Source organism: Delphinapterus leucas, unplaced genomic scaffold, assembly GCF_059928025.1.
Source record: "Delphinapterus leucas isolate spDelLeu-1000000601 "Yukka" unplaced genomic scaffold, BTC_Dleu_Yukka2 spDelLeu_asBTCV2_sq25, whole genome shotgun sequence".
Taxonomy (NCBI): Eukaryota; Metazoa; Chordata; class Mammalia; order Artiodactyla; family Monodontidae; genus Delphinapterus; species Delphinapterus leucas.
Window position 1 is genome coordinate 11,655,435 of NW_028322234.1, and position 24,150 is coordinate 11,679,584.

Consider the following 24,150-nt stretch of genomic DNA (forward strand, 5'->3'; position numbering starts at 1 on the left):
CGATGCAGGGGAGGCGGGTTCGTGCGCCGGTCCGGGAAGATCCCACATGCCGCGGAGCGGCTGGGCCCGTGAGCCATGGCCGCTGAGCCTGTGCGTCCGGAGCCTGTGCTCCGCAACGGGAGAGGCCACAACTGTGAGAGGCCCGCGTACCGCAAAAAAAAAAAAAAAAATGAGGACAAAGTAAGTGTTTGGGAAGTTTTCTAAAATATATGATTTTTGCACTTTGGAAAAGAGAACAAAATAATATTGACTGCATTTAGTTTTAGATATCATGCTTTGATTTAGAATGCATTGTTATGTGTGAACTACGATCAAAGCAAACTTTTATTGGTTGGTAAAACCTGGTACTAATCCTTTAATCTCTAAATATAAACTTTGATCCCCTTTGTAATCTAAAGTAATGCGGCCAATAAAAATTATGATCTGGTTCATCTCAGGATAAGGAAATAAGATCAAAAAAAAAAAAAGAAGCTAGCAGGATTTTCCTGATTAGTCAGATGTTCTGAAGGCAAATGGTATGTAAAATAGAAGTTTTAACTGATGGCTACATTTCTTATATTTTTCATTACCTTTGTTAGAAGATTAAGAATGTCTTTTCTTTTTTTTTTTTTTTTTTTTTTTTTTTTTTTTGCGGTACGCGGGCCTCTCACTGTTGTGGCCTCTCCCGTTGTGGAGCACTGGCTCCGGACGCGCAGGCTCAGCGGCCATGGCTCACGGGCCCAGCCGCTCCGCGGCATGTGGGATCTTCCCGGACCGGGGCACGAACCCGCGTCCCCTGCATCGGCAGGCAGACTCTTAACCACTGCGCCACCAAGGAAGCCCAAGAATGTCTTTTCTTTTATTAATTTATTTTGAATGTTAGCCGTAACCAAATCAAGAGTTTAATGGTTTGTGCAAAACTTATTCATGAGCTCATCTTGCACAACGGCAATTAATGAATGCATTGTCTGGGAGAAAACTCCAGACAAAAAGAACAGAAGACAGTAGATCCTTTAATGATTCTTCTCATGGGAGAAGTCTCTCCTTCCTTCATTCTGGATATGGGAGAAGAAGATTCAAGATCTTACACACTTTGGGGCTTTTTATGTATTTAGATTTTTTTTGCTTTGATATTCTCTTTAAACACCCAAAATTTGTTTTTATCCATGGTGGTATTGCCTAGAAAATGTGAATCATCTACACTTAGTCTAGTAAACGGTTACAGGTAAATTAAAATTTTGTTGCCTGGAAAAGAAAAAAAAAAAAAAGAATTTCCATTAATAATTCTTTAGCTCTGAGACTACTGAAGAATGTTTCCAAGTATCTGTTCTCCTCCTCCTTCTCCATATTATTAAGACCTTCAAGTTTTAGCTGGGCACACGACCCAAAAGAGGATCTATAATTTCCCAATTTTCCTTGCAGCTAGGTGTGGCCATGGGACTGAGTTTAAGCTAATGAGCTGTGAGTGGATGTAAATGTGCAAACTTCCCGACCTTAGATGGCAGCATTGACAAGTTTATTCCTATTTTTTTTAAGTCTTTACTGAATTTGTTACAATAATGCTTCTGTTTTATGTTTTGGTCACGAGGCATGTGGGATCCTAGCTCCGCGACCAGGAATTGAACCCACACCCCCTGCACTGGAAGGCAAAGTCTTAACCACTGGACCACCAGGGAAGTCCCATGTTTATTCCTATTAATGAGCATTTTGCCCCTCCTACCCTCAACGTACAAGATAAAAAGAGACCTAATCAGATATGATAGAAGGTCAAGCCAAAAAAAAATCAAAATGATCAAGGACACCCTTTGAAATGTGGCCTTCTGTGCCCAATTGCTAATGATTAACCTTGCCCTTAATACTCAGCCATAAAAAAGAATGAAATAATGCCACTTGCAGCAACATGGATGGACCTAGAGGTTATCATACTAAGTGAAGTAAACCAGACAGAGAAAAACAAATATCATACAATATTGCTTATATGTGGAATCTTAAAAAAAAAGATACAAATGAACTTATTTACAAAACAGAAAGAGACCCATAGACACAGAGAACAGTCTTATGGTTACCAAAGAGGAAAGGGGTGAGGGACAGATAAATTAGGAGGTTGAGATTAACATATACACACTACTATATATAAAATAGATAACCAACAAGGACCTACTGTATAGCACAGGGAACTATACACCTAATATCTTGTAATAATCTATAAGAGAAAAGAAATTGAAAAAGAATCTGAATCACTTTTGCAAAAAAACACTTGCTCTGACTACATCATGATTTCAGATTTTAACTAACTATAGTAGGAAGCCATCACGAATAACAAGATATTTTTAAATGTTGTGTGTCTGATTTTTAATCTCACCTTTTTAACATTTCTGCTTTTCTGTATATTTATGGTTTGTAAGGTACATCATACACTAGTACAGTATATGATAAATAATTATATTAGGGAGAACTTCCTCAAAATTTTTTTAACCAATGAGGTATGCGATTAAAAGAGTTGGGAGACCAACTGGTTAAGACTAGGATCAAAGACTTTAGGGCCCAAATGTGATGTGAAATACTGGATTGGATCTTGGAAGAGGAAAGGGTCATTAAAGAAAAAAATGGATGAAATCCAAAGAAAGTCTGGAATTCATAGTAATATACAAATGTTAATCTCTTAGTTTTGACATGTACTGTAGTATGTAAGACGTTAATATTGGGGGGAAATGTATGAGGGGTATGAGAATTCTCTGTAATATCTTTGCAACTTTTTTTACACTGAATATAATCCCAAAATAAGAAGGTAATTTTTTTCCCAAGTCATTGAGGTGAAAGATGACATACATTAGATGACTGCAGTTCGTTCTTTCTTTCTTTCTTTCTTCCTTTGTTTCTTTCTTCCTTCCTTCCTACCTTTCTTCATTAAATATTTTTGGCTGTGTTGGGTCTTCATTGCCATGTGCGGGCTTTCTCTAGTTGCAGCGAGCGGGGGCTGCTCTTCGATGCAGTGCATGGGCTTCTCATTGCGGTGGCTTCTCTTGTTGCGGAGCACAGACTCTAGGCATGCAGGCTCAGTAGTTGTGACCCCCGGGCTTAGTTGCTCCGTGGCATGTGGGATTGTCCCGGGCCAGGGATCGAACCCGTGTCCCCTGCACTGGCAGGAGGATTCTTAACCACTGTGCCACCAGGGAAGTCCCCACTGCAGTTCCTTAAAATGAACAATGAATGTGAATAAAGACTTGGGGAGCATCAGTGGGGAAAAAAGTCTTTAGGGCAGGAAGGCATGTGAAAGCCAGACCTTATCATGATGAAGGAAGAGCTATGAGTCTCCAACTCATCCCATTCTTGGCCAAAATGGAAGTGTGGTCTCCATCTAAGTTAAAGTCAAGACATAAGGTGGCAGAGAGGTGAAGGTGGCCCACAGCCGGAAGGGAACAAAAAAACATGCCTGGATACTTCTTTTCCAAGCTCACGGATGTATGGCCGGTGTTCCCTACACACATCCCATTTCCTTTCACACACACCCATCTGCAAGACATCTGTTTTCCCCATAAAATGCCATCCTGAAACCTCTATAAACAAGGAAGAGGGAGGCCCTGAGGTCACCAGATTTCACCAACTGTCCCCACTCCAAAGCAGTGTGAATTACAGTCTTATGGAAATGGCATTCTCTGCCTCCGTACTGGATCTGGTAAAAATTTCACAACCTCAGATCCCAAATCCCTGCAGTTCCCTCTACTGCAAAGCCCCCTCCCAACTCCCACCTGTTTGTTTGGCTAACAGTTCAACTTTGAATACTTATTTATTTATTTTATTATTTATTTATGTATTTTGGCTTTGCCAGGTCTGAGTTGTGGCATGCAGGACCTTTTAGTTGCAGCATGAGGGCTTCTTAGTTGCAGCATGCGGGATCTAGTTCCCTGACCAGGGATTGAACCTGGGCCCCCTTCATTGGGATTGCCGAGTCTTACCCGCTGAACTACCAGGGAAGTCCCTAACAGTTCAACTTTGAAGCTGATCTTCCCCAAAACTGGGTTTGGCACCGCCGCGAGCCCCTAAAACACCCATTTCTCACTCCTAACACACAGTATCGAAAGCACCTGTTTATTGTGTATCCCCCAGCCTAGACTTAAACTCCTTGAGAGTAAGGGATGTCTTTTTCATCGTTTCAGCATGAAACCATCAGAGCCCAAGGCCTGACACAGTCACAGTAAGATTTGTTCAATAGGTATGCCAAAAATCAGGGCCGGGTCCATCACCTTTGCCAGGGAAAGATTTTGGAAAAGTGGAACTCTTCCACATTCCACCTCTTAGGAGGGCAACAGGGCAGAATCTGTCAAAATTTAAAGTGCAAAGTCCCTGGGACCCAGAAGAAATATTAACACAGGTGTATAACAATGTCAAGTTCAAAAGAGGTCCAAAGCTTTTTCTGTTTATTTTGGCAGTGCCCGGAGGCATGCGTGATCTTACTTCCCCCACCAGGGATCGAACCCATGCCCCCTGCAGTGGAAGCTCAGCGTCCTAACCACTGGACCGCCAGGGTAGTCCCTAAAACTTTTCTTATAATAGAGAAAAGGGGGGAACAATTGGTGGTATTATTTATTTATGTATTTAATTTATTTTTGGCTGCATTGGGTCTTCATTGCTGCGTGAGTGCTTTCTCTAGTTGCTGCGAGTGGGGGCTACTCTTCGTTGCGGTGCACGGGCTTCTCATTGTGGTGACTTCTCTTGTTGCGGAGCACAGGCTCTAGGTGTGCAGGCTTCAGTACTTGTGGCACGCGGGCTCTAGAGCGCAGGCTCAGTAGTTGTGGCACACAGACTTAGTTGCTCCGTGGCATGTGGGATCTTCCCTGACCAGGGCGCGAACCGGTGTCCCCTGCATTGGCAGGAGGATTCTTAACCACTGCGTCACCAGGGAAGCCCAGTGGTATTTTAAAATATGACCACAAATTCCATGACACTCCCTCCAAAAGGTGAGCCTAATTCCCCATGCCTGGCGTGTACTCAGGACTTGTTTCTAATATATAGAAAAAGGCAGACGTGATGAGGTGTGCCTTCTGACCCTACATCATGAAGCCACCGCAGCCTCCTCCAGAATCTCTTGGATTGCTTACTCTGGGGGAAGCCCTTTGCACACGCTGAGGTGCTCCATGCAGTGAGTGCCTGAGGCCTTCTGGGAAAAGCCACTGAGGACACCATCTTGGAAGGGAAGCTTCAGCCCCCATAGAGCCCTCAGATGACTGCAGCCCCTGCAAATATATTTTTTCCTGGGGTATCTAGATGGCAACTTCATGTGAGATCCTGAGCCAGAACCATCTGGCTATGCTGCTTCCAAATTCCTGACCCACAGAAACTTGGAGATAATAAATGTGTATTGTTTTCAGCCACTAAGTTTTGGGGTAATTTGATATGCAATAGATAATTAATACATAACCTAATTTAAGAAGGTATGCCTATATTCAAATGGAACTATGTAGCCACACATGCAAAATCGATACCTAATTATAATGCAGATCCTTCAGAGGCACTGAAAAAGGTGATGTCAATCATCCTACGTTGTGACACTGTGGAAAGCTGTCCACGGTATTTTGCTAAATGGGGAAAAAAGCAAGGGGCAGAAGAGTTTGTAATAGTTTTCAGTGTGATCCTACTTTTGGAAGAAACAAAGTCTTATCTGTGCTTCTGCATAGGAAACAGTGGCAAGGGGCCTTCTTTAATTCATTTCAGGTTGTTTGGTTTTCTTCTAAGAATGCTTTACTCTTGAGATTCTTTTTTTTTTTTTTAAACAAAGGAAGAAAATGATTAAGTGAAAGAACTAAGATATCAGTCAGTGCCTATCCCTGGCATTAGCCCTAATTCCCCTGATTCAATAAACCTCCCTTTTTGTCAGCTCTTGGTGGCTTTGGTCATTCCAATGGGGGTTGACAAGGCCAGAGACCTCTGGAGGCCCTTGAACATTTCACTCAGCCTTGAACCCAATCCTGAGCCTGGGTTGAGGGCTATGGGGGTCAGGGGCTCTGGGACCCAGTTTGAAAACCACCTTCCTGGAGAAATGGGACACCATATGCTGTACTTTATCACTCTCCTCTGGCTTCCTTTGGTAAACAGTTCCACTACCCAGATGAGTGTATTACATTTATACAAGAGGGAGGAAACCTTTTACTGCAGCCACAGAATGCCAGGAAAAGGTAAGATGATGGTGGATGACTTTCCATGGCCTGATTCCAGCTGTCAAGGAATGTTCTGCATTTTTAGGACTTTTGGAGAGCCTTGCAAAAAGATCATCTTTCACTGCCCTGGAGTCTATGGAGCACAATGAAACTAACGTTTGGGTTGCTTTTCCTTGTAAAAGTTATTCTTTAAAAAACAGCTACTTACTTATTTATTTATGTGTACATGTGTGTATATGTATGTATTTGAGTTCTCAAATATGCATGCACGGATGGAGAAACTTGATTTGGCATTTCTGGTAAAGGGATCCATGGGAGAATAATGTATCCCTTCATCCATTTCTACTTTGCTGGTTCACCCAGCACTTTTGTGTAGACTCCCTGAGAGGCAGTGTAGTGAGGTGCTCAGACAGACAGGCTTGGGTGTAAATGGCTTTCTGGAAACTTTCTGGGAGGTGAGAAATTCTCTAGATCCTAATGAGAGGTGGTTACATAGAAGTAAATGTTTATCACAACTCACTGAACTCTTTACTCATCTGTCCATTTTATAGTATGCCAATTACACCTCAATTTCAAAACGGAAACTCTAAGTCTTCAAAGATCACGTCCAAGGTTCCTGCCAGAGGTTAGGAAACCAGTCAGGTGAGATTAGGAGGGCCACAAGGAGGCTACAGGTGATAAAGATAGAAATACAAAGAGTGTTGACAAGCATCAACAGAACTTGGTAACTGAACTACAAGGAGGCCAGGCTGGAGGTGGCCCCAGTGGAGCCCATTCATTCAAGAGAAGTGAATGAGCTGAGCTTTGGAATCTACTGCTATCAGAACACAGACTGATAAATACATTGCCCAGCTACTGAGCCAAACAGGATATCTCCCTCAGAGTTGCCTCTACAATACACCCCACACCCCACTGACTCACAACCGAACTGTGATCATGCCTGAAAAAGGAAATGACTCACTTCTAGATCCTGGCATACAGGGTGGGCAACAAGCAATCGGAATTCCAGGACTCTCAGAAAAAAGTAAAAAAGGAAGTTCAGGCAAGGGGCATTCTCAGTGAGGATCCCGGAGGAGGACCTTCTGTCATCCCCTCTCCCAACCAGGCGATTGCAGTTTCGATTACCACTACTAATCCACTTTGCACAAGGAATCATCTTACACGCAAAATGTGCTCCTGGAAAGGTTAGAACTATTAAAACATCTTAAGGCCCTTTAAAGAACAATAACCCCCTTCCCTGGATAACAAGCCTTCCCCTGGCAACAGTTAATCAAATATTTGCTTGTCATAGACGCCTGAAGACCCCACCAACAGGAAGACCCCACTACTACCTATTTCTATCTGAACAGCTGGCCGACAGCTCCAGACAGTGTTTAAATGAAAAGTGAATGGATTTCACCATTATAGGGAATGGTCAGCTGGGAAATAAATCCCATAGCCTTGCTCATGGGGACGGGGATGAGGAACAGTGAGCACCAAGGGACAGCACATCAGATAGGTGTTTCCACAGCAGGCAACACAGTCCTGAACAATGGGTCAGAACTAGGCCTGTTTCAAACACCACAGCCCAAAGAAATCACACCTCTTTCTTGTTTTCTCCCTGTTCCAGAAGCAAGATTTGGGTTTTCCGTGTCAGTTTCATTTGAATTTCAGCAAAAGCAAACCAGAGCTCCCAATCCCTTATCTCTGGAGATGCCTAAAATTACATAAGCACGGCACCCTCCCTTAGGAAAAAAAACAAAAACAAAAAAACTAAACTCTAGCCCTTAGACCTCTCCTGTCACGAATGACAAGTCAGGAACAACATTATCGAAACAGAAAAGGGGAATACACATTTCTGCTTTTTCTCCAGCACACAAATGAGGTGGTAAACGCTTTCGATGTTTTCCTTCCTGTTACTGAAGACAGTGGTTGTGCAGGGAAATCAAAATAATACATGGAATCATTTTCTTGAGAAAGAAATGGCGGGAGCTAACAGACTCAGCGGAAAACGAACGAGACATCCTTTTACCAGTGCTCTTTTCCACACGAGGTGTCGCCAAGGTATTTTCCCCAAGGGTGATCTCGATGGTAGATTTTGTTGCCTTTGGGGAGGGGTAGCCTGTTTCTATCACTGTTCACTGCTGGCTACTTCCACAGTGTCTTAGCAACACATGGTCTCTTTCCTGACAGCGGGGCAGAGTATGGATGCTGTTAATGTACTTAATGTGGAACATGAAAGGCCATCCAAGCACTGAGCAAAAAAGGCATCTAGAACTGGGTCTTATCAGGGGAGGAACCCTACAGATAAGAGCAGGAATACTGTGGAAAGACAGAATGAGGCACATATTTCTCTTAAAGATTTGCAGTCTCAAGAACACTCTCCCTATCTTTTGCCAGTGTTGCCCTGGAAGACAAATATGCTTGGCAATGATCAATGAATAACCCTGGGGCCTGCTGCCAAAGCAGACACAACTCTTAGCGGGACCACTCTACTTTCTGAGTTTGGATGTGTCCTTGGCATATTTGAGGCTCCACACACAGCTGTTAACTGTGTTAACTGATTTTGATCTGGCTAAGGGAAAGCATGCCGTTAAGATCCCAATTACTTCCATTCCCAAAGGAAACAGACAAGAAATTCCCTCTCCCTCGGGGCAAACTGGAGTAGTCAGGGCTGCTACAAATGTACGTGGTTGTGTTAACACCAGAGAAGATACTTAGTAGCTGCCAGCTCTCGGGAGCCTGGGGAACACACCAGACGATCAGCCTCCTTGCGACCCAAAATACACCAGATCCTCCGCCCCCCAGTGAAAGAGGAAACTGAAGCAAGCAACACATCTTGCTCAAGACTTCACTGCCATCATTTCCTCTTAGGAATGGAGTGGATCGCGTGTGAAATACAGGCTAATCAAGTGTCTCTTGACCAAGCCACGCTCCCTTTGCTTCACACAACTGAATGGCCGAATTATTACAGTAATCCTCTACCATGTGCAACCTCCCTTCCTCTCCTCCCAGAGGACACTGATGTGTCACAGGTACTGATTCCAAGAGTTCAAAGCCACCTCCCTGCCAATAAAAAGGAAAAGCTTCCTGCATCCTGTTAATCAGACAATCCCAATCCTTTTCTAGGCCCAGCTGGTGGTAAGTAGGAAAAGGACCATTTCTCTATTTTCCAGAGCGAGGTCAAATGCCTCTGGGAGCCAGTAGACAACTCAGGATGGTGCATCAACTAGCCTCTTGCCCAAATCTAAATTTCAAACCCTCTAAAACGAAATGCTGTCATGTGGGCAGCACAGCTGAACCCATTCAGCGCCTCTGAACAAACACGGCAACCCGAGGGCCATGAGGGTGGCCTGGGGGGCACGTCTGCGAACACGTCCCGGGCGGGGTGGGTGAGGGCGGCCCCCGAGGACAAAACGGGGACAAAGGCCTCGCCACAGATAGAGAGGAAAACTGAGGCCTTCGCCGAGGGGGCCGCGGCGCTCGGAGGGCGCCTCGGCCACGCTAGCAGAGCTTCTCCAGGGGCCCGGGACGTGACGCCTCCTTTGTGACAGAAGCTGGGACCAACCTGAGGAATCTCCTTGGACGTCCTCACCGAGAACGAGGTGCGCCGCTAGTCTTGAGCCTGCCCCGCCCGGCGCCGCGCGCGCCTCCGGAGCCACCGCTTCCCATTGGCCAAGGGGAGTGGCTCGAGGCTCGCCTGTTCCAATGGCGCCCTATGGGAGCTCGGGGGCGGGGCTGAAGGCGGTGGCCTTGGGAGGAAGTGTGGTGCGGGGTTTGCGCTGGACGCGTTCCTCTCAGTTCCGGGAGCCAGCAGCGCCCTTGAGCCGCACAAAGCCAACTTGCCCGCCGCCGTAACCTCTAAGGGTGAACCGGCGCAGGGGCGCGCCCGCAGACTACCCTGAGCGTGCAGCCAGGGACCAGGCTGAGTAGCCGGGTTTCGGGTCACTCTCACCCCTAGAATAACTCTGGGAGGGGGTCCCTCCCCCCATTGGTGGAGACCCGCGTACCCGGCTCTAAGACAAGAGGGTCTGCAATCGGGTGGAGACTTGTGGGGAAAGTCGCATCCCGCATTCCCCTGACTCCCCAGACCCCTCAGACCCTCCCAACCCTCGCGCTCCCCTTAGTGCTCCCTGCAGCCATTTGGGAAGGATTTCGTGCCATTTTCCCACAAGTCTTCCAAGGGTGGAATGATTTTTCGTTCTCTTACCCTGCAAAAAAAAATTACCAAGGGGCTCTCCTAGTTCGCAGGCTCACCCCTACCCCGCGCGAGCTTCTGGAGCCAGCCTTACCTGCACCCGCAGTCGCAGCGATGAGCAGGGCGACGGCCCAGCGCAGCCCGCAGCCCTCAAGCCTCATGTTCCCAGCCTCTGCCTGTCACGCCCCGGGCCGGGCTGCTGTCCGCTGTGTCCGCTCTGGAAACCCGGGCTTCGCGCGGCCCTGACGCGACTGCACGCGGGGCCCCAGTCATTTGCAGCATTTCAATGTGAGGTTTCCCGTAGAGGGAGGAGTTTGCAGTGGGGTGATTTTCAAACATCTTCACCTCACTGCGAGAGGAGGAGTTTCGAGAGGAGGAGTTTGGAACGGCCGATGTGACATGGGCTCCTTAACCCGTGAAGCCCTGACTCGGATTCCAGTCCTTTCCAAAGCCGATTCGGGACAGGCTGCCGGATGTGTCCCATTTGGGTAGCCCCTGAAGAGGGGAGTCGCCGCCACGCCCACCCCCAAATGGAAATGCGCGTCTCCTGAAGGATCTCCCTTACATTTCACTCCACTTTTAATTGTTACGTTCTCTTTGGTGCCCAAAGGAGATTAGCAACCACCTGTCCTTCCAAATCGTCTAATAGGCCAATGACATCTCCCCTCTGACTCAAAAGGAAAAAAACTAGAGATGCTGGAAACTACACCCCCCTACCTCTGTCTCTCCTTGCCTTTTCCTTTGTAGGAATTGTTTATAGATTTTAACTGTTTCGTCATATATAGTCTTAGAGGGTTCTTCCAAATCACCCCATAAACAGTTATTAATGAGGCATTTAAATAAAATCGTCACGAAAGTACAGCCAAAGACTGATTTTGTTTTGTGGAATCCAGCACTTGGATGAATTATGAGCAAAAACATCTCTAAAATCAATTGACCCAATACCTGGGGTCTGGACATAAATATTGATTTATCCTTTAAGGAGAAGGAGTTGAATCAACAGAGAGGCCCAAAGCCTCTCCCCAAAGCAAAATGAAAACAAAATAGAGCTTTCAGAACTGAACCCGATTGCCTAAGCCACAGAGGGCTGATGGAGAACAGCTTTCAAGAATCAGGGTGTCTCTTTGGAGATTCATGAACTTCCCAGAGGCCCCTGGCCAGAAAGCCTCCCGTAAGGGGTTTGGTAGTTTTGGAGGGTTCCCTCAGGAATAAGCAGAGTTCTCTGAGGTTTTACAGACTGAGCTTGGCAAGGCATACTTACCTCTCAGCAGACTTACAGGAAACCCAGGAAAGAAGGCAGAAAAGAGGCAGAGAGGAAACAGAAAGAAAAACAGTGATTTAATCCAGGGGAAGAAACTTATAGACAGTGTTTGGCAGTAAAGAGCCCCAGCTTCTGAATCAGACAGACCTGGGTGAGTCACTCAGTTTTGTTTTGTTTTTTAACACTTATTTATTTATTTAGTCTGTGAAGGGTCTTAGTTGTGTCATGCTGGATCTTCATTGGGGCATGCGGAGATCTCTAGTTGGGGCATGCATGCGGAATCTAGTTTCCTGACCAGGGATCAAACCTGGGCCCCCTGCATTGGGAGCGTGGAGTCTTACCCACTGGACCACCAAGGAAGTCCCGAGTTATTTAGCTTTGCCAGTTAAAAAATGGGAGATAGGGACTTCCCTGGTGGCTCAGTGGTTGAGTCCACCTGCCAATAAGGGGACATGGGTTTGGTCCCTAGTCAGGGAAGATCCCACATGCTGCAGAGCAGTTAAGCACTGCTGAGCCTGCATGCCACAACTACTGAAGCCTGCACGCCTAGAGCCCGCTCTCCGAAACGAGAAGCCACCGCAGTGAGAAGCCCACGCACTGCAAGGAAGAGTAGCCCCCGCTCACCGCAACTAGAGAAAGCCCGCACAGCAAGAAGACCCAGCGCAGACAAAAATAAATAAAATTTTTTAAAAATAAATAAAAATTTAAAATGGGAGATAAAATAAATATGGGAGAGAAAGTAATGCCACTTCCCTTACTTGGCAGGTTCAGTAACAGGGTCAAAATGAGATCATGAGCAAACACCTGGAGAAATTTACAAGGGCAGGCAAGTTCTGGGAGTTGCAACATTTCTGAATGTGTCACTATCCAATTCCAATTCCTTACACCATATGCTCCTTTTTTATTTATTTATTTATCTTTTAAAGTCAGGAGCCCTAGGTGTGATTTCCCTTCAGAAAAATTGCAAGACCTCACTGGCTCAGTTTCTGTTGTGAGCCCGTGCTCACAGAAAGAGAAAGCCCGCGCCAAGTAATGAAGAACCAACACAGCCATAAATAAATAAATAAATAAATAAATAATTTTAAAAAACTGTCTAAATAAATAAACGTGATTGGAGCCATGCTTGCTTGGCACATAATAGACAGTGTATGGGTTCCCTGTTTTGTTTGGCTGTCTTTGCAACTACATCTCTTTTTCCCCCCCCCCCTTTTCTTTAGGGAACACTTTTGTTGACTTGAAAAAAAATGCACAATGTGAGAGCTGCAAGTTAAGTTTTATTTGGGGCAAAATGAGGACTGCAGCCCGGGAGACAGCGTTTCAGATAGCTCTGAGAAACTGCTCCGAGGAGGTGAAGGGGGAGCCAGGTTATATAGAAGTTTTGTAACAAAGGGCAGGTAGTCTGAACATAAAAAGATTATTGTTAATTAAAGAAAACCAGATATCTCAAGTTAAGGAATTTAGCGCTTTTCTCTGTATGGGAAGATGTAAAAGTCAGGGCTCACTGGACTCATTCCTTTGATATGCACCTCAGCTATCTGGGGCCCGTATCCTGTATTTTCACATCCTGAATTTCCTCAGGGCTCACCATCTCCAGAGTGGTTGCAGTCTGTTGGCTGCTAGCTGGCAGGTATTCTTTTCAGCCCTGAGTTTTCTTAGGGCTCACCGGGTCACATTGGAGGGCTGCAATCATTGATGACTGTGACACCCTTTGTCTATTGATATGACAGGAAATATTCCGTTTACAAATATTCCATTCCATTTATAAATATTCCATTTATCACTTTCTTTCTCATAGGAACTTGAAAACAATCCTTCCATGGAATCCACTTCATCTGAAAATTCCTAGACTTGCAAAGTCATTCAAATCCAGGGCAGGCATTTTCCTCATTCTAATTAATGGACAGCCTTCTTTGTCTTGTTTTACACCTCTCGAATTCACCAGGAGACTCAGACCAGAATAGGTCTCTGAACAAAGGGGTCTGCTTTTGACCAAGGTGAGCCTTCGTAGCTGTCGTCTGGCCTTTGACCCAGAAGTCAGCAGACAGAGGGTGAGTAACTGCAGGTGCCTTGGTGCCTTCCAGTAGGTACAATTAGAGACTTGCCTTGACTCGGTAGCCACCAATTATCTCCACAAAAACGCCTATAAGCCATGTGAGGGCAGAGACAATGGTTTATATATCCAGCGCCCTGTGGTAGTAAGGGTTAAATAAATAAATGAAAATTAGAGGTGTTTTTTTTTTTCCACACTACGTGGCTTGTGGGATCTTAGTTCCCTGACCAGGGATCGAACCTGCCACTCCCGCAGTGGAAGCGCAGAGTCTTAACCACTGGACTGCCAGGGAAGTCCAAGAGATATTATTGCTGGCGTAGCTGCAACAACATTAGAGATGCCCTGCTTCTGAATTCCACTATTGTTGGGATTTTGATAATTCAGAACTCAGATTTGTTCTGGGCTGCCGGTCCTTCCTTTCAAGCAGAACACCAGACTTGAAGGCAAACCTGTATTGAGAACATGGAGAAAGCCCCAAGTCTGTAGTTGGGGAGATTCAAAATTGAGGAAGACACCACCTCATCCTCAAGGACTCCGGGAGAGAGAACACGGCAGGATGTGTATATAAACATGAGCCCATGCAGTGCCAGATGGAGAGTGCAGAGGCTACTTCTGGTATGAGATGTGGAAGGCTACTAGAGAAAAAGTATATTTTCATTTAGCTTGAATTGGTGAAACATTTCTCTGGTTAGGAAAATGTAAAAAGACTTTTTCCTAAGATCAGGAACAAGAAAATGATGCTTGCTTTCAATCCTTTTATTCAACATAGTATTGGAAGTTCTAGCTAGTGTAATTAGGCAATTAAAAGAAAATAAAAGGCGTCCAAATAAGAAAGGAAGAAGTAGGGCTTCCCTTGTGGCCCAGTGGTTGAGAATCTGCCTGCTAATGCAGGGGACACGGGTTCGAGCCCTGGTCTGGGAGGGTCCCACATGCCGCGGAGCAACTAGGCCCATGAGCCACAACTACTGAGCCTGCATATCTGGAGCCTGTTCTCTGCAACAAGAGAGGCCGCGATAGTGAGAGGCCCGCGCACCGTGATGAAGAGTGGCCCTCACTTGCCACAACTAGAGAAACCCCTCGCACAGAAATGAAGACCCAACACAGATAATTAATTAATTAATTAATTAATAAACTCCTACCCCCAACATCTAAAAAAAAGGAAAGGAAGAAGTAGAGAAAAAGTAAAAGTTTTATTTTTTATAAATTTATTTATTTTATTTATTTATTTTTGGCCGCGTTGGGTCTTTGTTGCTGCGTGCGGGCTTCTCATCGTGGTGGCTTCTCTTGTTGTGGAGCACGGGCTCTAGGTGCACAGGCTTCAGTAGTTGTGGCTCACAGGCTCTAGAGTGCAGGCTCAGTAGTTGTGGCGCACAGGCTTAGTTGCTCTGCAGCGTGTGGGGTCTTCCCGGACCAGGGCTCGAACCCGTGTCCCCTGCATTGGCAGGCAGATTCTTAACCACTGCGCCACCAGGGAAGCCCTGGCCAAATTATTTTTGACAAGGGTGCCAAGACCGTTCAGTGGAGAAAGGACAGTCTTTTCAACAAACGGTGTTGGAAAAACTATAACGACATGCAAAATAATGATGCTTACTATTTTGCATACTAACTTTCACCATATACAAAAATTAACTCAAACTGGATCAAAGACTTAAAAGTAAGAGCTAAAATTATAAAACTTTTAGAAGAAAACATTGGGGTAAAACTTCATGACATTGAATTTGCCAGTGAGTTCTTGGCTGTGACAATAAAAGCATACAGAATAAAGGAAAAAACAAATAAGGTGGACTTCATCAAAATTAAAAACTAAAGTGCATCAAAGGACACTATCAACAAAGTGAAAAGGCAACCCATAGAATGGGAGGAAATATTTGCACATCCTATATCTGGTGAGATTAATATTCAGAATATATAAAGAACCCCTACACCTCAACGACAGCAAAACAAACAGCCCAATTAAAAAACAAGCAAAGGACTTAAATACACCTTTCCAAAGAAGATATAACAATGGCCAATAAGGGCCTGAAAAGACATTCAACATCACTAATTATTAGAGAAATGCAAATCAAAATGACAATGAGGGCTTCTTTTAGAGGGCGCCTACATGCTTCCTCCTACAGATTGTCAAGGAAAGGTGAGAAGGGGCAGGAAAATGACATTTGAGATGAGGCTCAGGGGAAGGAGATTTGCCAAGGGAGGCATTTTGGGAAGAGGGACCTGCATGTGCAAACACCTGTAAGTGTGTGGTGTGAAATTTCATTGTGGCTGAGGTTTAGGAAGATATGGCTGGAGAGTTGCCAGGCTCAGATGATCAGGGCCCCATGTGCGCTCAAGGATTTGGAAGAGTTTAGAAGTCTCTGGCCATGCGGAAGAAAAGACTGGTGGGGAGTGAGGGTGGGAGCTGGGGAACCAGGGAGGTGCAGACCACACTGGTCCAGACCAGCGATGGCAGCGGTGGTGGACCAGGTAGGGGCCAAGGATGGAGAAGAGGTGGGTGGATTGAAGATACTTAGAAAGGAGAATGGTTGAGCTGGGGGACGGACTGGATGTAGGAGGCTGAGGGAAAGGGATGAGAGCTGAGTTAGATTTCTTGGGGCCACTGGAGCCACCTAAGAGGTGGGGACACAGAAGCGGAATCAGGTGTGGGAGGAACACGATGAGTTGGGCTTTGGGCACCTTGTCAGTATGAATGCTCTGGAAGATACAAATGGCCTCATTGAAGCAGAAATCTCTGAGACCATGACATAAACTAGAAACCAACTATTCTGTTGAATTAAACATTGGTGAGGAATCAAGAAATGGGTCGTAAAATGGACATGTGTCCAGAACCTCACTAGCTTGGAGAAGCTCCCAACTCCATCCTCTTGTTCCCTGCTTCCAGGGGTAACAGCTGTTCAGGATATAGTGTGTTTGGGGGTATATCCTGACAGGACTTTCTCTGAATGTTTATGTGGCAGAGACATGGTCCAAAGCAAATATCTGAGACCCTGTGTGTGCTAAAAAAAAGGCATCTTGGGACTTCCCTGGTGGCGCAGTGGTTAAGAATCCACCTGCCAATGCAGGGCACACAGGTTCAAGCCCTGGTCCGGGAAGATCCCACATGCCCTGGAGCAACTAAAACCCGTGCACCACAACTGCTGAGCCTACTCTCTAGAGCCCGTGAGCCACAACTACTGAGCCCGCGTGCCTAGAGCCCATGCTCAGCAACAAGAGAAGCCACCACAATGAAGCCACCGCACACCACAATAAAGAGTAGCCCCCGCTCGCCACAATTAGAGAAAGCCCACGCGCAGCAATGAAGACCCAACGCAGCCAAAAATAATAATTAATTTTAAAAAAGGTATCTTGCTGGACATTTGTGTAGCTTGCTTTCCTAGCCTTAACATTGCTCTAAAGATCTTTCCATGTTAGCTTAATTAGACCCATGTCATTTGAAAAATTGTTTTAGGATGTTCCAGTTGCTATCACTGTGTAAGAAATCACCCCACAGCTTAGTGGCTTAAAACAACAGTTTGTTCTCTCTCTTACTTTGTGTCGGGAAGGTGGGAAGGGCTCATCTGGGCAGGTGCACACAGGTGGGGTTTGGCCAGCCGTCTCTTTTTCCTCCTGTGGTCTTGGTGGTCTCTCGGCATGGGCTTCTTCGGGCTTCCTCACAACATGGTGGCTTCTAGGCATTTGGGCTGTTCCATGAGAGCTGATGGCTTTAACAGGGAGTGTTCCAACAAACTGAGGTGCTTTGTATGACCCACTCTTAGTGGTCACATTGTCACTTCTATTGCACTCTACTGCTTACCAAGAGTCCCAAGCCAAAGTCAAGGGAAGGAGAATTAGATTCCATGCCTTGGTGGGGGAGTTGCAAGGTTCTAGAAGTGCATATGGGGTGGGAGATATTGTTGTGGCCATCTGTCACATGTGATGCTCCATACTCTTCTGACTGCCCCCCTCCCAGTCCTAGCTGTGTCAGGGCACCCCAGGGGCTCCCATCATGCCCTGACCATCTGGTATTCCAGCCAAAGGGACCTGCTCACCCAAGTCTTGCTGGGGCCTTCCCTGACTCCCTGAGGACACAGACCTGGCTACATTACTCAACGCAGCACCCTTTCCAGGGGCCATTTCACCCTCCCAGACCCAGGGCCTTTCCTCCAGATTTGGAGCAGGTCCCGGCCCTCGAGGACTCACTCCTGTGCCCGACAAACCTGGGCCCAAATCTGTGTGGCCTTGGGCAAGTGTCTCAACCTCTCTGAACTTCACTTGTGTCGTCTGTGAAATGGGAGTGAAGTCCACACCCCTCAGGGTTGTTGGGATAAATGGGGGAGGAAGGCACTGGCCAGCCGGGCCGAGATAGAGGGGAAAGGACTGTCCAGATAGATGGGTGCTGAGAGCAAAGGCCAGTGGGGGGTGGTGGGTAGGCAGTTAGCAGCTGTCACCAGGAGCGACAGGAGTTCAGGCTGGTAGAGGTCCGTGGTTCCTGGCCAGTGTGCACATGAGGGCCAGGCTGGTTCCAGGACCTCAGGCCAAGGTCAACGTGGGAGAGCCAGGCCAGGGGGATGACCTCTCACCCCCAGCACAGCCCACGTGTTCCTGGGTCACCATCACACTTGGCTTTGCATGTGTGGGTGTTCAGCCCAACTAGCTCCTCTTGCTGATGCCCTTCATTAGTTTTCTTCAATTATTTCTCTTTTCACTGTCACCGTAGAAAAAACAGAAATGCCCAAAGAAAGAAACAAGAAACCTCTGTGAGCATCGTTTGGCTTCTCATCTCCTAGTGGGCTCAGAGAGGTGCAGAGAACTGCCCAAAGTCACATAGCCTGGACGTGGCAGGGCCAGGATTCAAACCCACGACCACCCAATGTGGGAGGAAGGCAAGTGGGGCTTGACAACCACTGGTTCTAGGACTGGCTGTGCAGGCTTGGGCAAATGTTTCCCTTCCCTGTGCCTCAGTTTTCTCATCTGAAAACTGGGGCTAACCACCTCAAAGTATGCAGTGAGCGAGTAGTGTGCCCACAACTTTAGCTGGGCACATAGGCACCAGAAGATAGGCTGCATTTCTCAGCTTCCTGTGCAGCTAGGTGTGGCCACTTGACTATGTTGTAGCCAACGAGCACTTAAGAGAGAGTGAAGTGTCAGTTTCCAGAGAGGATCTCCCTCCCCTTGCCTCCTCGTTGATGGCTGGAATGTGGAATGGATAGATGGAGCACCGGCACCCATCTTGGGCCATGAGGTGATGCTGGACATAGGGGTGGCAAGTACTAAAGCAACAAGACAGAGAAGGAGCTGTTCTCCAACACTGAGGCACCAACTCCAGACTTTGACATGAGAGAGGTATGAACTCATGGCAAATATTATTTTGGATTTTGCTGCCATCTATTCACCAACAAACTATGTCAGACAAACACTTTTCTCCTACTCAAATTTCACATATACTTTGTGCCCCCTCAAGGGACACATTTTTAAATTGGCCCCAGTCTAAATACCGTGAAATCAAGGTGAGCTGCTTTTCTGTAAACATTAAAATAAATTCAAATTTGTTAAAATGAAGTCAAAGCCATTCACACACACAAATGTGGACTTTCAAAATGACATGAGTAGCTTGGCAAATCCACTCCATAAAAGCAACCTTAAAAGGAGACAGAGTTGTCAAAAACAACCATTTCAGGATTCTGGAGATTAATCAAAGGCATTTGACAGATTAAGAAGAATTTACTCAAAAATAATTACTGAATGGCAAGGTAAGAGCAATGGGAGGTAATGGTTTTTTTTGGCCTCCCAGCTCCTATTGGACTGGACAAGCCATGAATAACACTGCTGGAGGGGGCTGGCTTGACTAGGAGCCAAGTAACACCTCAGGCCACTGGGCAAATTGGAAACAGCAGGGATCTCAGGGTGGAATGAATGGGGAAGGCCAAGGCCTCCTAACTAGCTGAGGTTAAGATGCTGGCTGCAGATGGGTAAACCAGTCAGCATTCAATCGGGAGGTCCTGACAATGAAACAGTTGGCCCCTTGTAGCCTGAGGGTCTGGAAAGCCGTGTGTGTGCACACACCAGGCTGCACGAGAGACGGAGGGAGCCCCGTCAACCCACAAATCCAAGCAAGCTGCTCAGCAGGAGGCCGTGTGCACGTGTTGAGAAGATGCAAGAGGGACGGCAGGAAGCAAAGGCAGGTCTGGCTTGCAAACTGCCTGAGCACGGGCCCCTGGCACAGGGCCTCACTGACTCAGGGGTTTGAGCACAACCTCTGTGCCATCACTGGCTGACCCCGAAGCTAGGCCGACCCAGGGGTGACTCCGAGAGGGAGTCAGCTTAAAGATAATGAAAAACAATAACTTTCAAACATTGAGCAGAGACATAAACAGCTGTACACAGTGGGGGAGAGAGACCCTACAGAGTCAGCTCAGCAATAACTAAAACAAACAAAACAAAAATGCTACCAGGGGCTTCCCTGGTGGCGCAGTGGTTGAGAGTCCACCTGCCGATGCAGGGGATAGGGGTTCGTGCCCCGGTCTGGGAAGATCCCACATGCCGCGGAGCGGCTGGGCCTGTGAGCCGTGGCCGCTGAGCCTGCGCGTCCGGAGCCTGTGCTCCGCAACGGGAGACGCCACAAGTGAGAGGCCCGCATACCGCAAAAAAAAAAAAAAAACAGAAAAAGAAGAAAAAAATGTTCAAAGAATTAAAGTGAACAGTGTTTGAAGAATTAAAGGCAAATATGATGACAATGACTCGCAAATACAAGATCTTAATGAAGAGACAAAAACTATAGAACCCAAAGTAAGTTCTGGACTTGGGAGCTCTCCCTGATTACCTGGGCTCCCACAATGCCCTGGGATTCCTGTGTCACGGCTCTGACTGCTGTGTGGCACGTGCCGTTTTTTTCCGAAATAAATTTATTTATTTATGGCTGCTTTGGGTCTTTGTTGCTGCACGCGGGCTTTCTCTAGTTGCGGCGAGCGGGGGCTACTCTTCGTTGCGGTGCACGGGCTTCTCATTGCGGTGGCTTCTCTTGTTGCGGAGCACGGGCTCTAGGCGTGCGGGCTTCAGTAGTTGCAGCACGCGGGCTCAGTAGTTTTGGCTTGCAGGCTCTAGAGCACAGGCTCAGTAGCTGTGGCGCATGGGCTTAGCTGCTCCACGGCATGTGGGATCTTCCCGGACCAGGGCTCAAACCCGTGTCCCTGGCATTGGCAGGTGGATTTTTTCTTTTTTTCTTTGTCTTTTTTTTTTTTTTTAACATCTTTATTGGAGTATAATTGCTTTACATTGTTGTGTTAGTTTCTGCTGTATAACAAAGTGAATCAGCTATACGTATACATATATCCCCATATCCCCTCCCTCTGGCAGGTGGATTCTTAACCACTGTGCCACCAGGGAAGTCCTGCATCTGCCTGTTTATGTGACTGTCTCCCTGACCCCACCTTAGCTGCAGAGGGGAAGGGACTGAGCTGTTTGCTCCCTGCATGACAGGGCAGGCTTGAACACATGATGGAGAATGGCAGTGGTAAGGGAGCCAGAGAGCCCAGGCTTGCAGTCAGATGGTGTGAGGCCTGGGCAAGGTGTTTGCCTTTGCGTGGGCTTCAGTGTCCTCCCCTGTGAAATGGGACCCCTGGGATCTGGTGATGGGAGGACAGGGCCCCGGATATGGTGAGGCCCCACACGGGGCCCCAGGGCCTCGCAGCGCTTGGGGTGGCAGCGGACATTCACCACCACCCCAGGAGCCGGGAATGAGTCCACCAGAAGGCAAGGCTTTTGTAGGTTTAATTTATTACTGTTTGACATCCAGTGACACTGACATACCCCCGCCGGGCCTATGGACCCCTGGCCCTGGCGAGTCTGACCTGTCCAATAAAATACAGTACGAGGAGTGGACGGCTACACACATGCATCCACAGCTTAAACTACAGTGATTCCAAACTGCGGCCGAAACAGTACTGCCAGGGAAGGAAAAGAAAAACAGGTGTCGCGTGTTCCCCAATTCATAATTCTTTTTTTTTTTTTTTCCTCATTTTAAACAGTTAATGCTGTTACCAACGCTACTGATGCCAGGACAGGGCCAGACACAAACAGTCCTACATCTTCTCTGCTGTATAAATATGGAAGATTTTTGTTTATACAGTTTATCCCAAGTCTGAAACTACATCTGCTGCTACCCGTTACTGCTAAGGGCTACACCATCTCAGATCTGGAACAAGCGGCTCGGGGTTGAGACTCTGGAATGTCGGGACTCAGTCTTCCTCGCTGCCACTTCCTGAGCGGTCCTGGAGGGGGGACAGGAGGAGAAAGCGTGAGTCAGCCCCGCCCTCAGGAGCACCCCGACTGGCGCCGACCTCAGCTTTAGATGCACTCAATCACCAATGCAGGCAGCAGAACCGCTCTGCCCTGCAGGGAGCGGGCAGCACTGGCTCCGCGAGGCTGGGTGCAGACTGGCCTTTGCCCTCATCCCCTGCTGCCATGGCCACACCGTGACGTCACCGTTCTCCCACAGACTGTCCCCTGCGTCCACATCGACTCTTCCTCAGGACGTGGGAGGCTTGCTGGGCCTTCCCTGCTCTGTCCCACTGCTGTCTGCCTGTCCCTGTGCCCCTGACTTGCGGCTTTATTTTTATTTTTGTGGGCATGCCACGCAGCTTGCGGGATCTTAGTTCTCTGACCAGGGATGGAACCCGGGCCCACAGCAGTTACAGCGCCAAGTCTTCACCATTGGACCGACAGGGAATTCCCCTGACCTGTGGCTTTAAAACCACCTTGGCGATTTCTGACCACGTAAAATCTCTGCTCTTCTGTATAAACGTTTTAAACAGCTTGGCAAGGGCCACAGAAGCCCTGCTGGATCCAGATGGGCAGATGGGGAGCTTTACAGCTCAGATCCTCCTCTCCAGAAACAAGGGCCACCACTCCCATGTTCACAATGTCATTAACGTCCCCATAAGACCATGGATGTCTATGGTCAGATTTATTCTGAGGCACCTGGGTTTTTTTTCCTAATTAATTAATTTTTGGCTGTGTTGGGTCTTCATTGCTGCACGCGGGCTTTCTCTGGTCGCAGCGAGCAGGGGCTTCTCATCGCAGTGGCTTCTCTTGTGGCAGAGCACAGGCTCTAGGCACGCGGGCTTCAGTAGTTGTGGCTCGTGGGCTCTAGAGCGCAGGCTCAGCACTTGTGACGCATGGGCTTAGTTGCTCTGCGGCACGTGGGATCTTCCCGGACCACGGCTCGAACCCGTGTCCCCTGCATTGGCAGGCGGATTCTTCACCACTGCACCACCAGGGAAGTCCAAAGGCACGTGGTTTTGCCGCTATTGCAAATAGCTATACAAGAAAACTAACGAGGGACTTTCCTGGTGGTCCAGTGGTTAAGACTCCTCATTTGCAGTGCGGGGGGGCCCGGGTTCCATCCCTGGTCGGGGAACTAGATCCCACATGCATGCTGCAACCAAGAGTTCGCATGTCACAACTAAGGAGGCTGCGTGCTGCAACTAAGACCTGGTGCAACCAAATAAATAAATATTTTAAAAAAGAAAAAAAGACTAACAACAAAATGGTGCTTGTCAGGCTGTTCCGGGAGCCACAGGCCCCGTGTAATCGACTTGACCTCCGTGCTTTGTAGAAGTGGAGACAGGCTCAGAACTGAAGTGAAATGCCCAGGCCCTACAGCAGGGAAGGGCCTGGCATCCGGGCTAGAGCCAGAGGGCAAAGCTTATTTAAACCCAGCCAGTGGGTCTGCTCGTGCCCCCACGCCCATGAAAGTGTCCAGGCTTGATGCTCCTGTGGCTCTTCCCTGGTGTGCGAGGGACTGCAGCCTGTGCCAGGGGGACCATCACCGAGGCACCGCTCACAGCCCCGTTCACAGGGTCTGCTGCACAATGTTTTTATGACTGTGGATTATGGGGCCTTTTGTTTTTTGCTTGCTTTTTCTTAACCCACTACCATTGTTTAGAAATCCTTCTAGACAGGCCGGAACAGAGCCACAAGCAGAGACCTGGGGTGCAGGGCGTGTGCCCCGTGCAGTGAGGACACCACGGCAGTCCTGGCGGCTGGAGGGCCCTGTGCTGTGGGCATGGGGACCCGCTGGCGGCACCTCCGATCTCACCGCCTCCCGTCCCAACACTGCCGGCCCGAGCTCAGCAGCCCTGGTGCCCTGGGTTGGCAGCTCTGCAGGCTGCTGCAGCAGGAACAGGCTGGGATGCCCCGCCTGAAGCCCACCAGCTCCAAGAGCACTGCTGGTAGGGCCGCGTGGACTTGGACTTGAGTCCCAGGCCATATAAGGCTGAGCCTCGGTCTCCGCATCTGGGGAGCGGGGCTGTTGGCCTTGGACCAGGGGCCAGCACGTGGCACGGCACAGGCGTGCAGCGACCCGCCTGCCCGGGCCCCGCGGGCTTTACCTCGTCCTGCTCCTCTTCACTGTCGTCGTCGCTCACCACCGGCTTGGCCCGGGAGCCACGGCTCGGCCGCCGCCGGCCGCCCTTGAGCCGGTCCTGGGCCTTCTCCTTCCGGCCCAGCTTGATCTTCACTTTGACCGAGCGAGCTGGGGTGGGCACCAGGAGGA

General features: G+C 48.0%; 2 protein-coding genes across 12 annotated transcripts in view; both read right to left on the reverse strand.

Annotated features, from left to right (window-relative positions):
- Positions 1 to 10,515, reverse strand: part of LDLR (low density lipoprotein receptor) — a 36,240-nt gene extending 25,725 nt beyond the window's left edge. For 5 of the 6 annotated variants that reach the window (XR_016391506.1, XM_089905462.1, XM_089905463.1 and 2 more), the window contains exon 1: positions 10,406 to 10,515. Coding sequence is in view for 4 of the 6 variants with exons in the window: in XM_089905462.1 (XP_089761588.1) it covers positions 10,406 to 10,472 (67 nt within the window). In the remaining 2 variants the exon portion in view is untranslated. Of the gene's footprint in view, positions 1 to 2,808; positions 2,898 to 10,405 lie in introns of those variants that run through there. The other variant, XM_089905464.1, reaches the window with a different exon arrangement.
- SMARCA4 (SWI/SNF related BAF chromatin remodeling complex subunit ATPase 4) overlaps positions 594 to 24,150 on the reverse strand; it is a 107,758-nt gene continuing 84,201 nt past the window's right edge. For 5 of the 6 annotated variants that reach the window (XR_016391502.1, XR_016391501.1, XR_016391505.1 and 2 more), the window contains 3 exons: positions 23,987 to 24,129; positions 10,406 to 21,865; positions 594 to 3,337 (listed from right to left, as the gene is read on the reverse strand). Coding sequence is in view for 1 of the 6 variants with exons in the window: in XM_089905452.1 (XP_089761578.1) it covers positions 21,833 to 21,865; positions 23,987 to 24,129 (176 nt within the window). In the remaining 5 variants the exon portion in view is untranslated. Of the gene's footprint in view, positions 3,338 to 10,405; positions 21,866 to 23,986; positions 24,130 to 24,150 lie in introns of those variants that run through there. The other variant, XM_089905452.1, reaches the window with a different exon arrangement.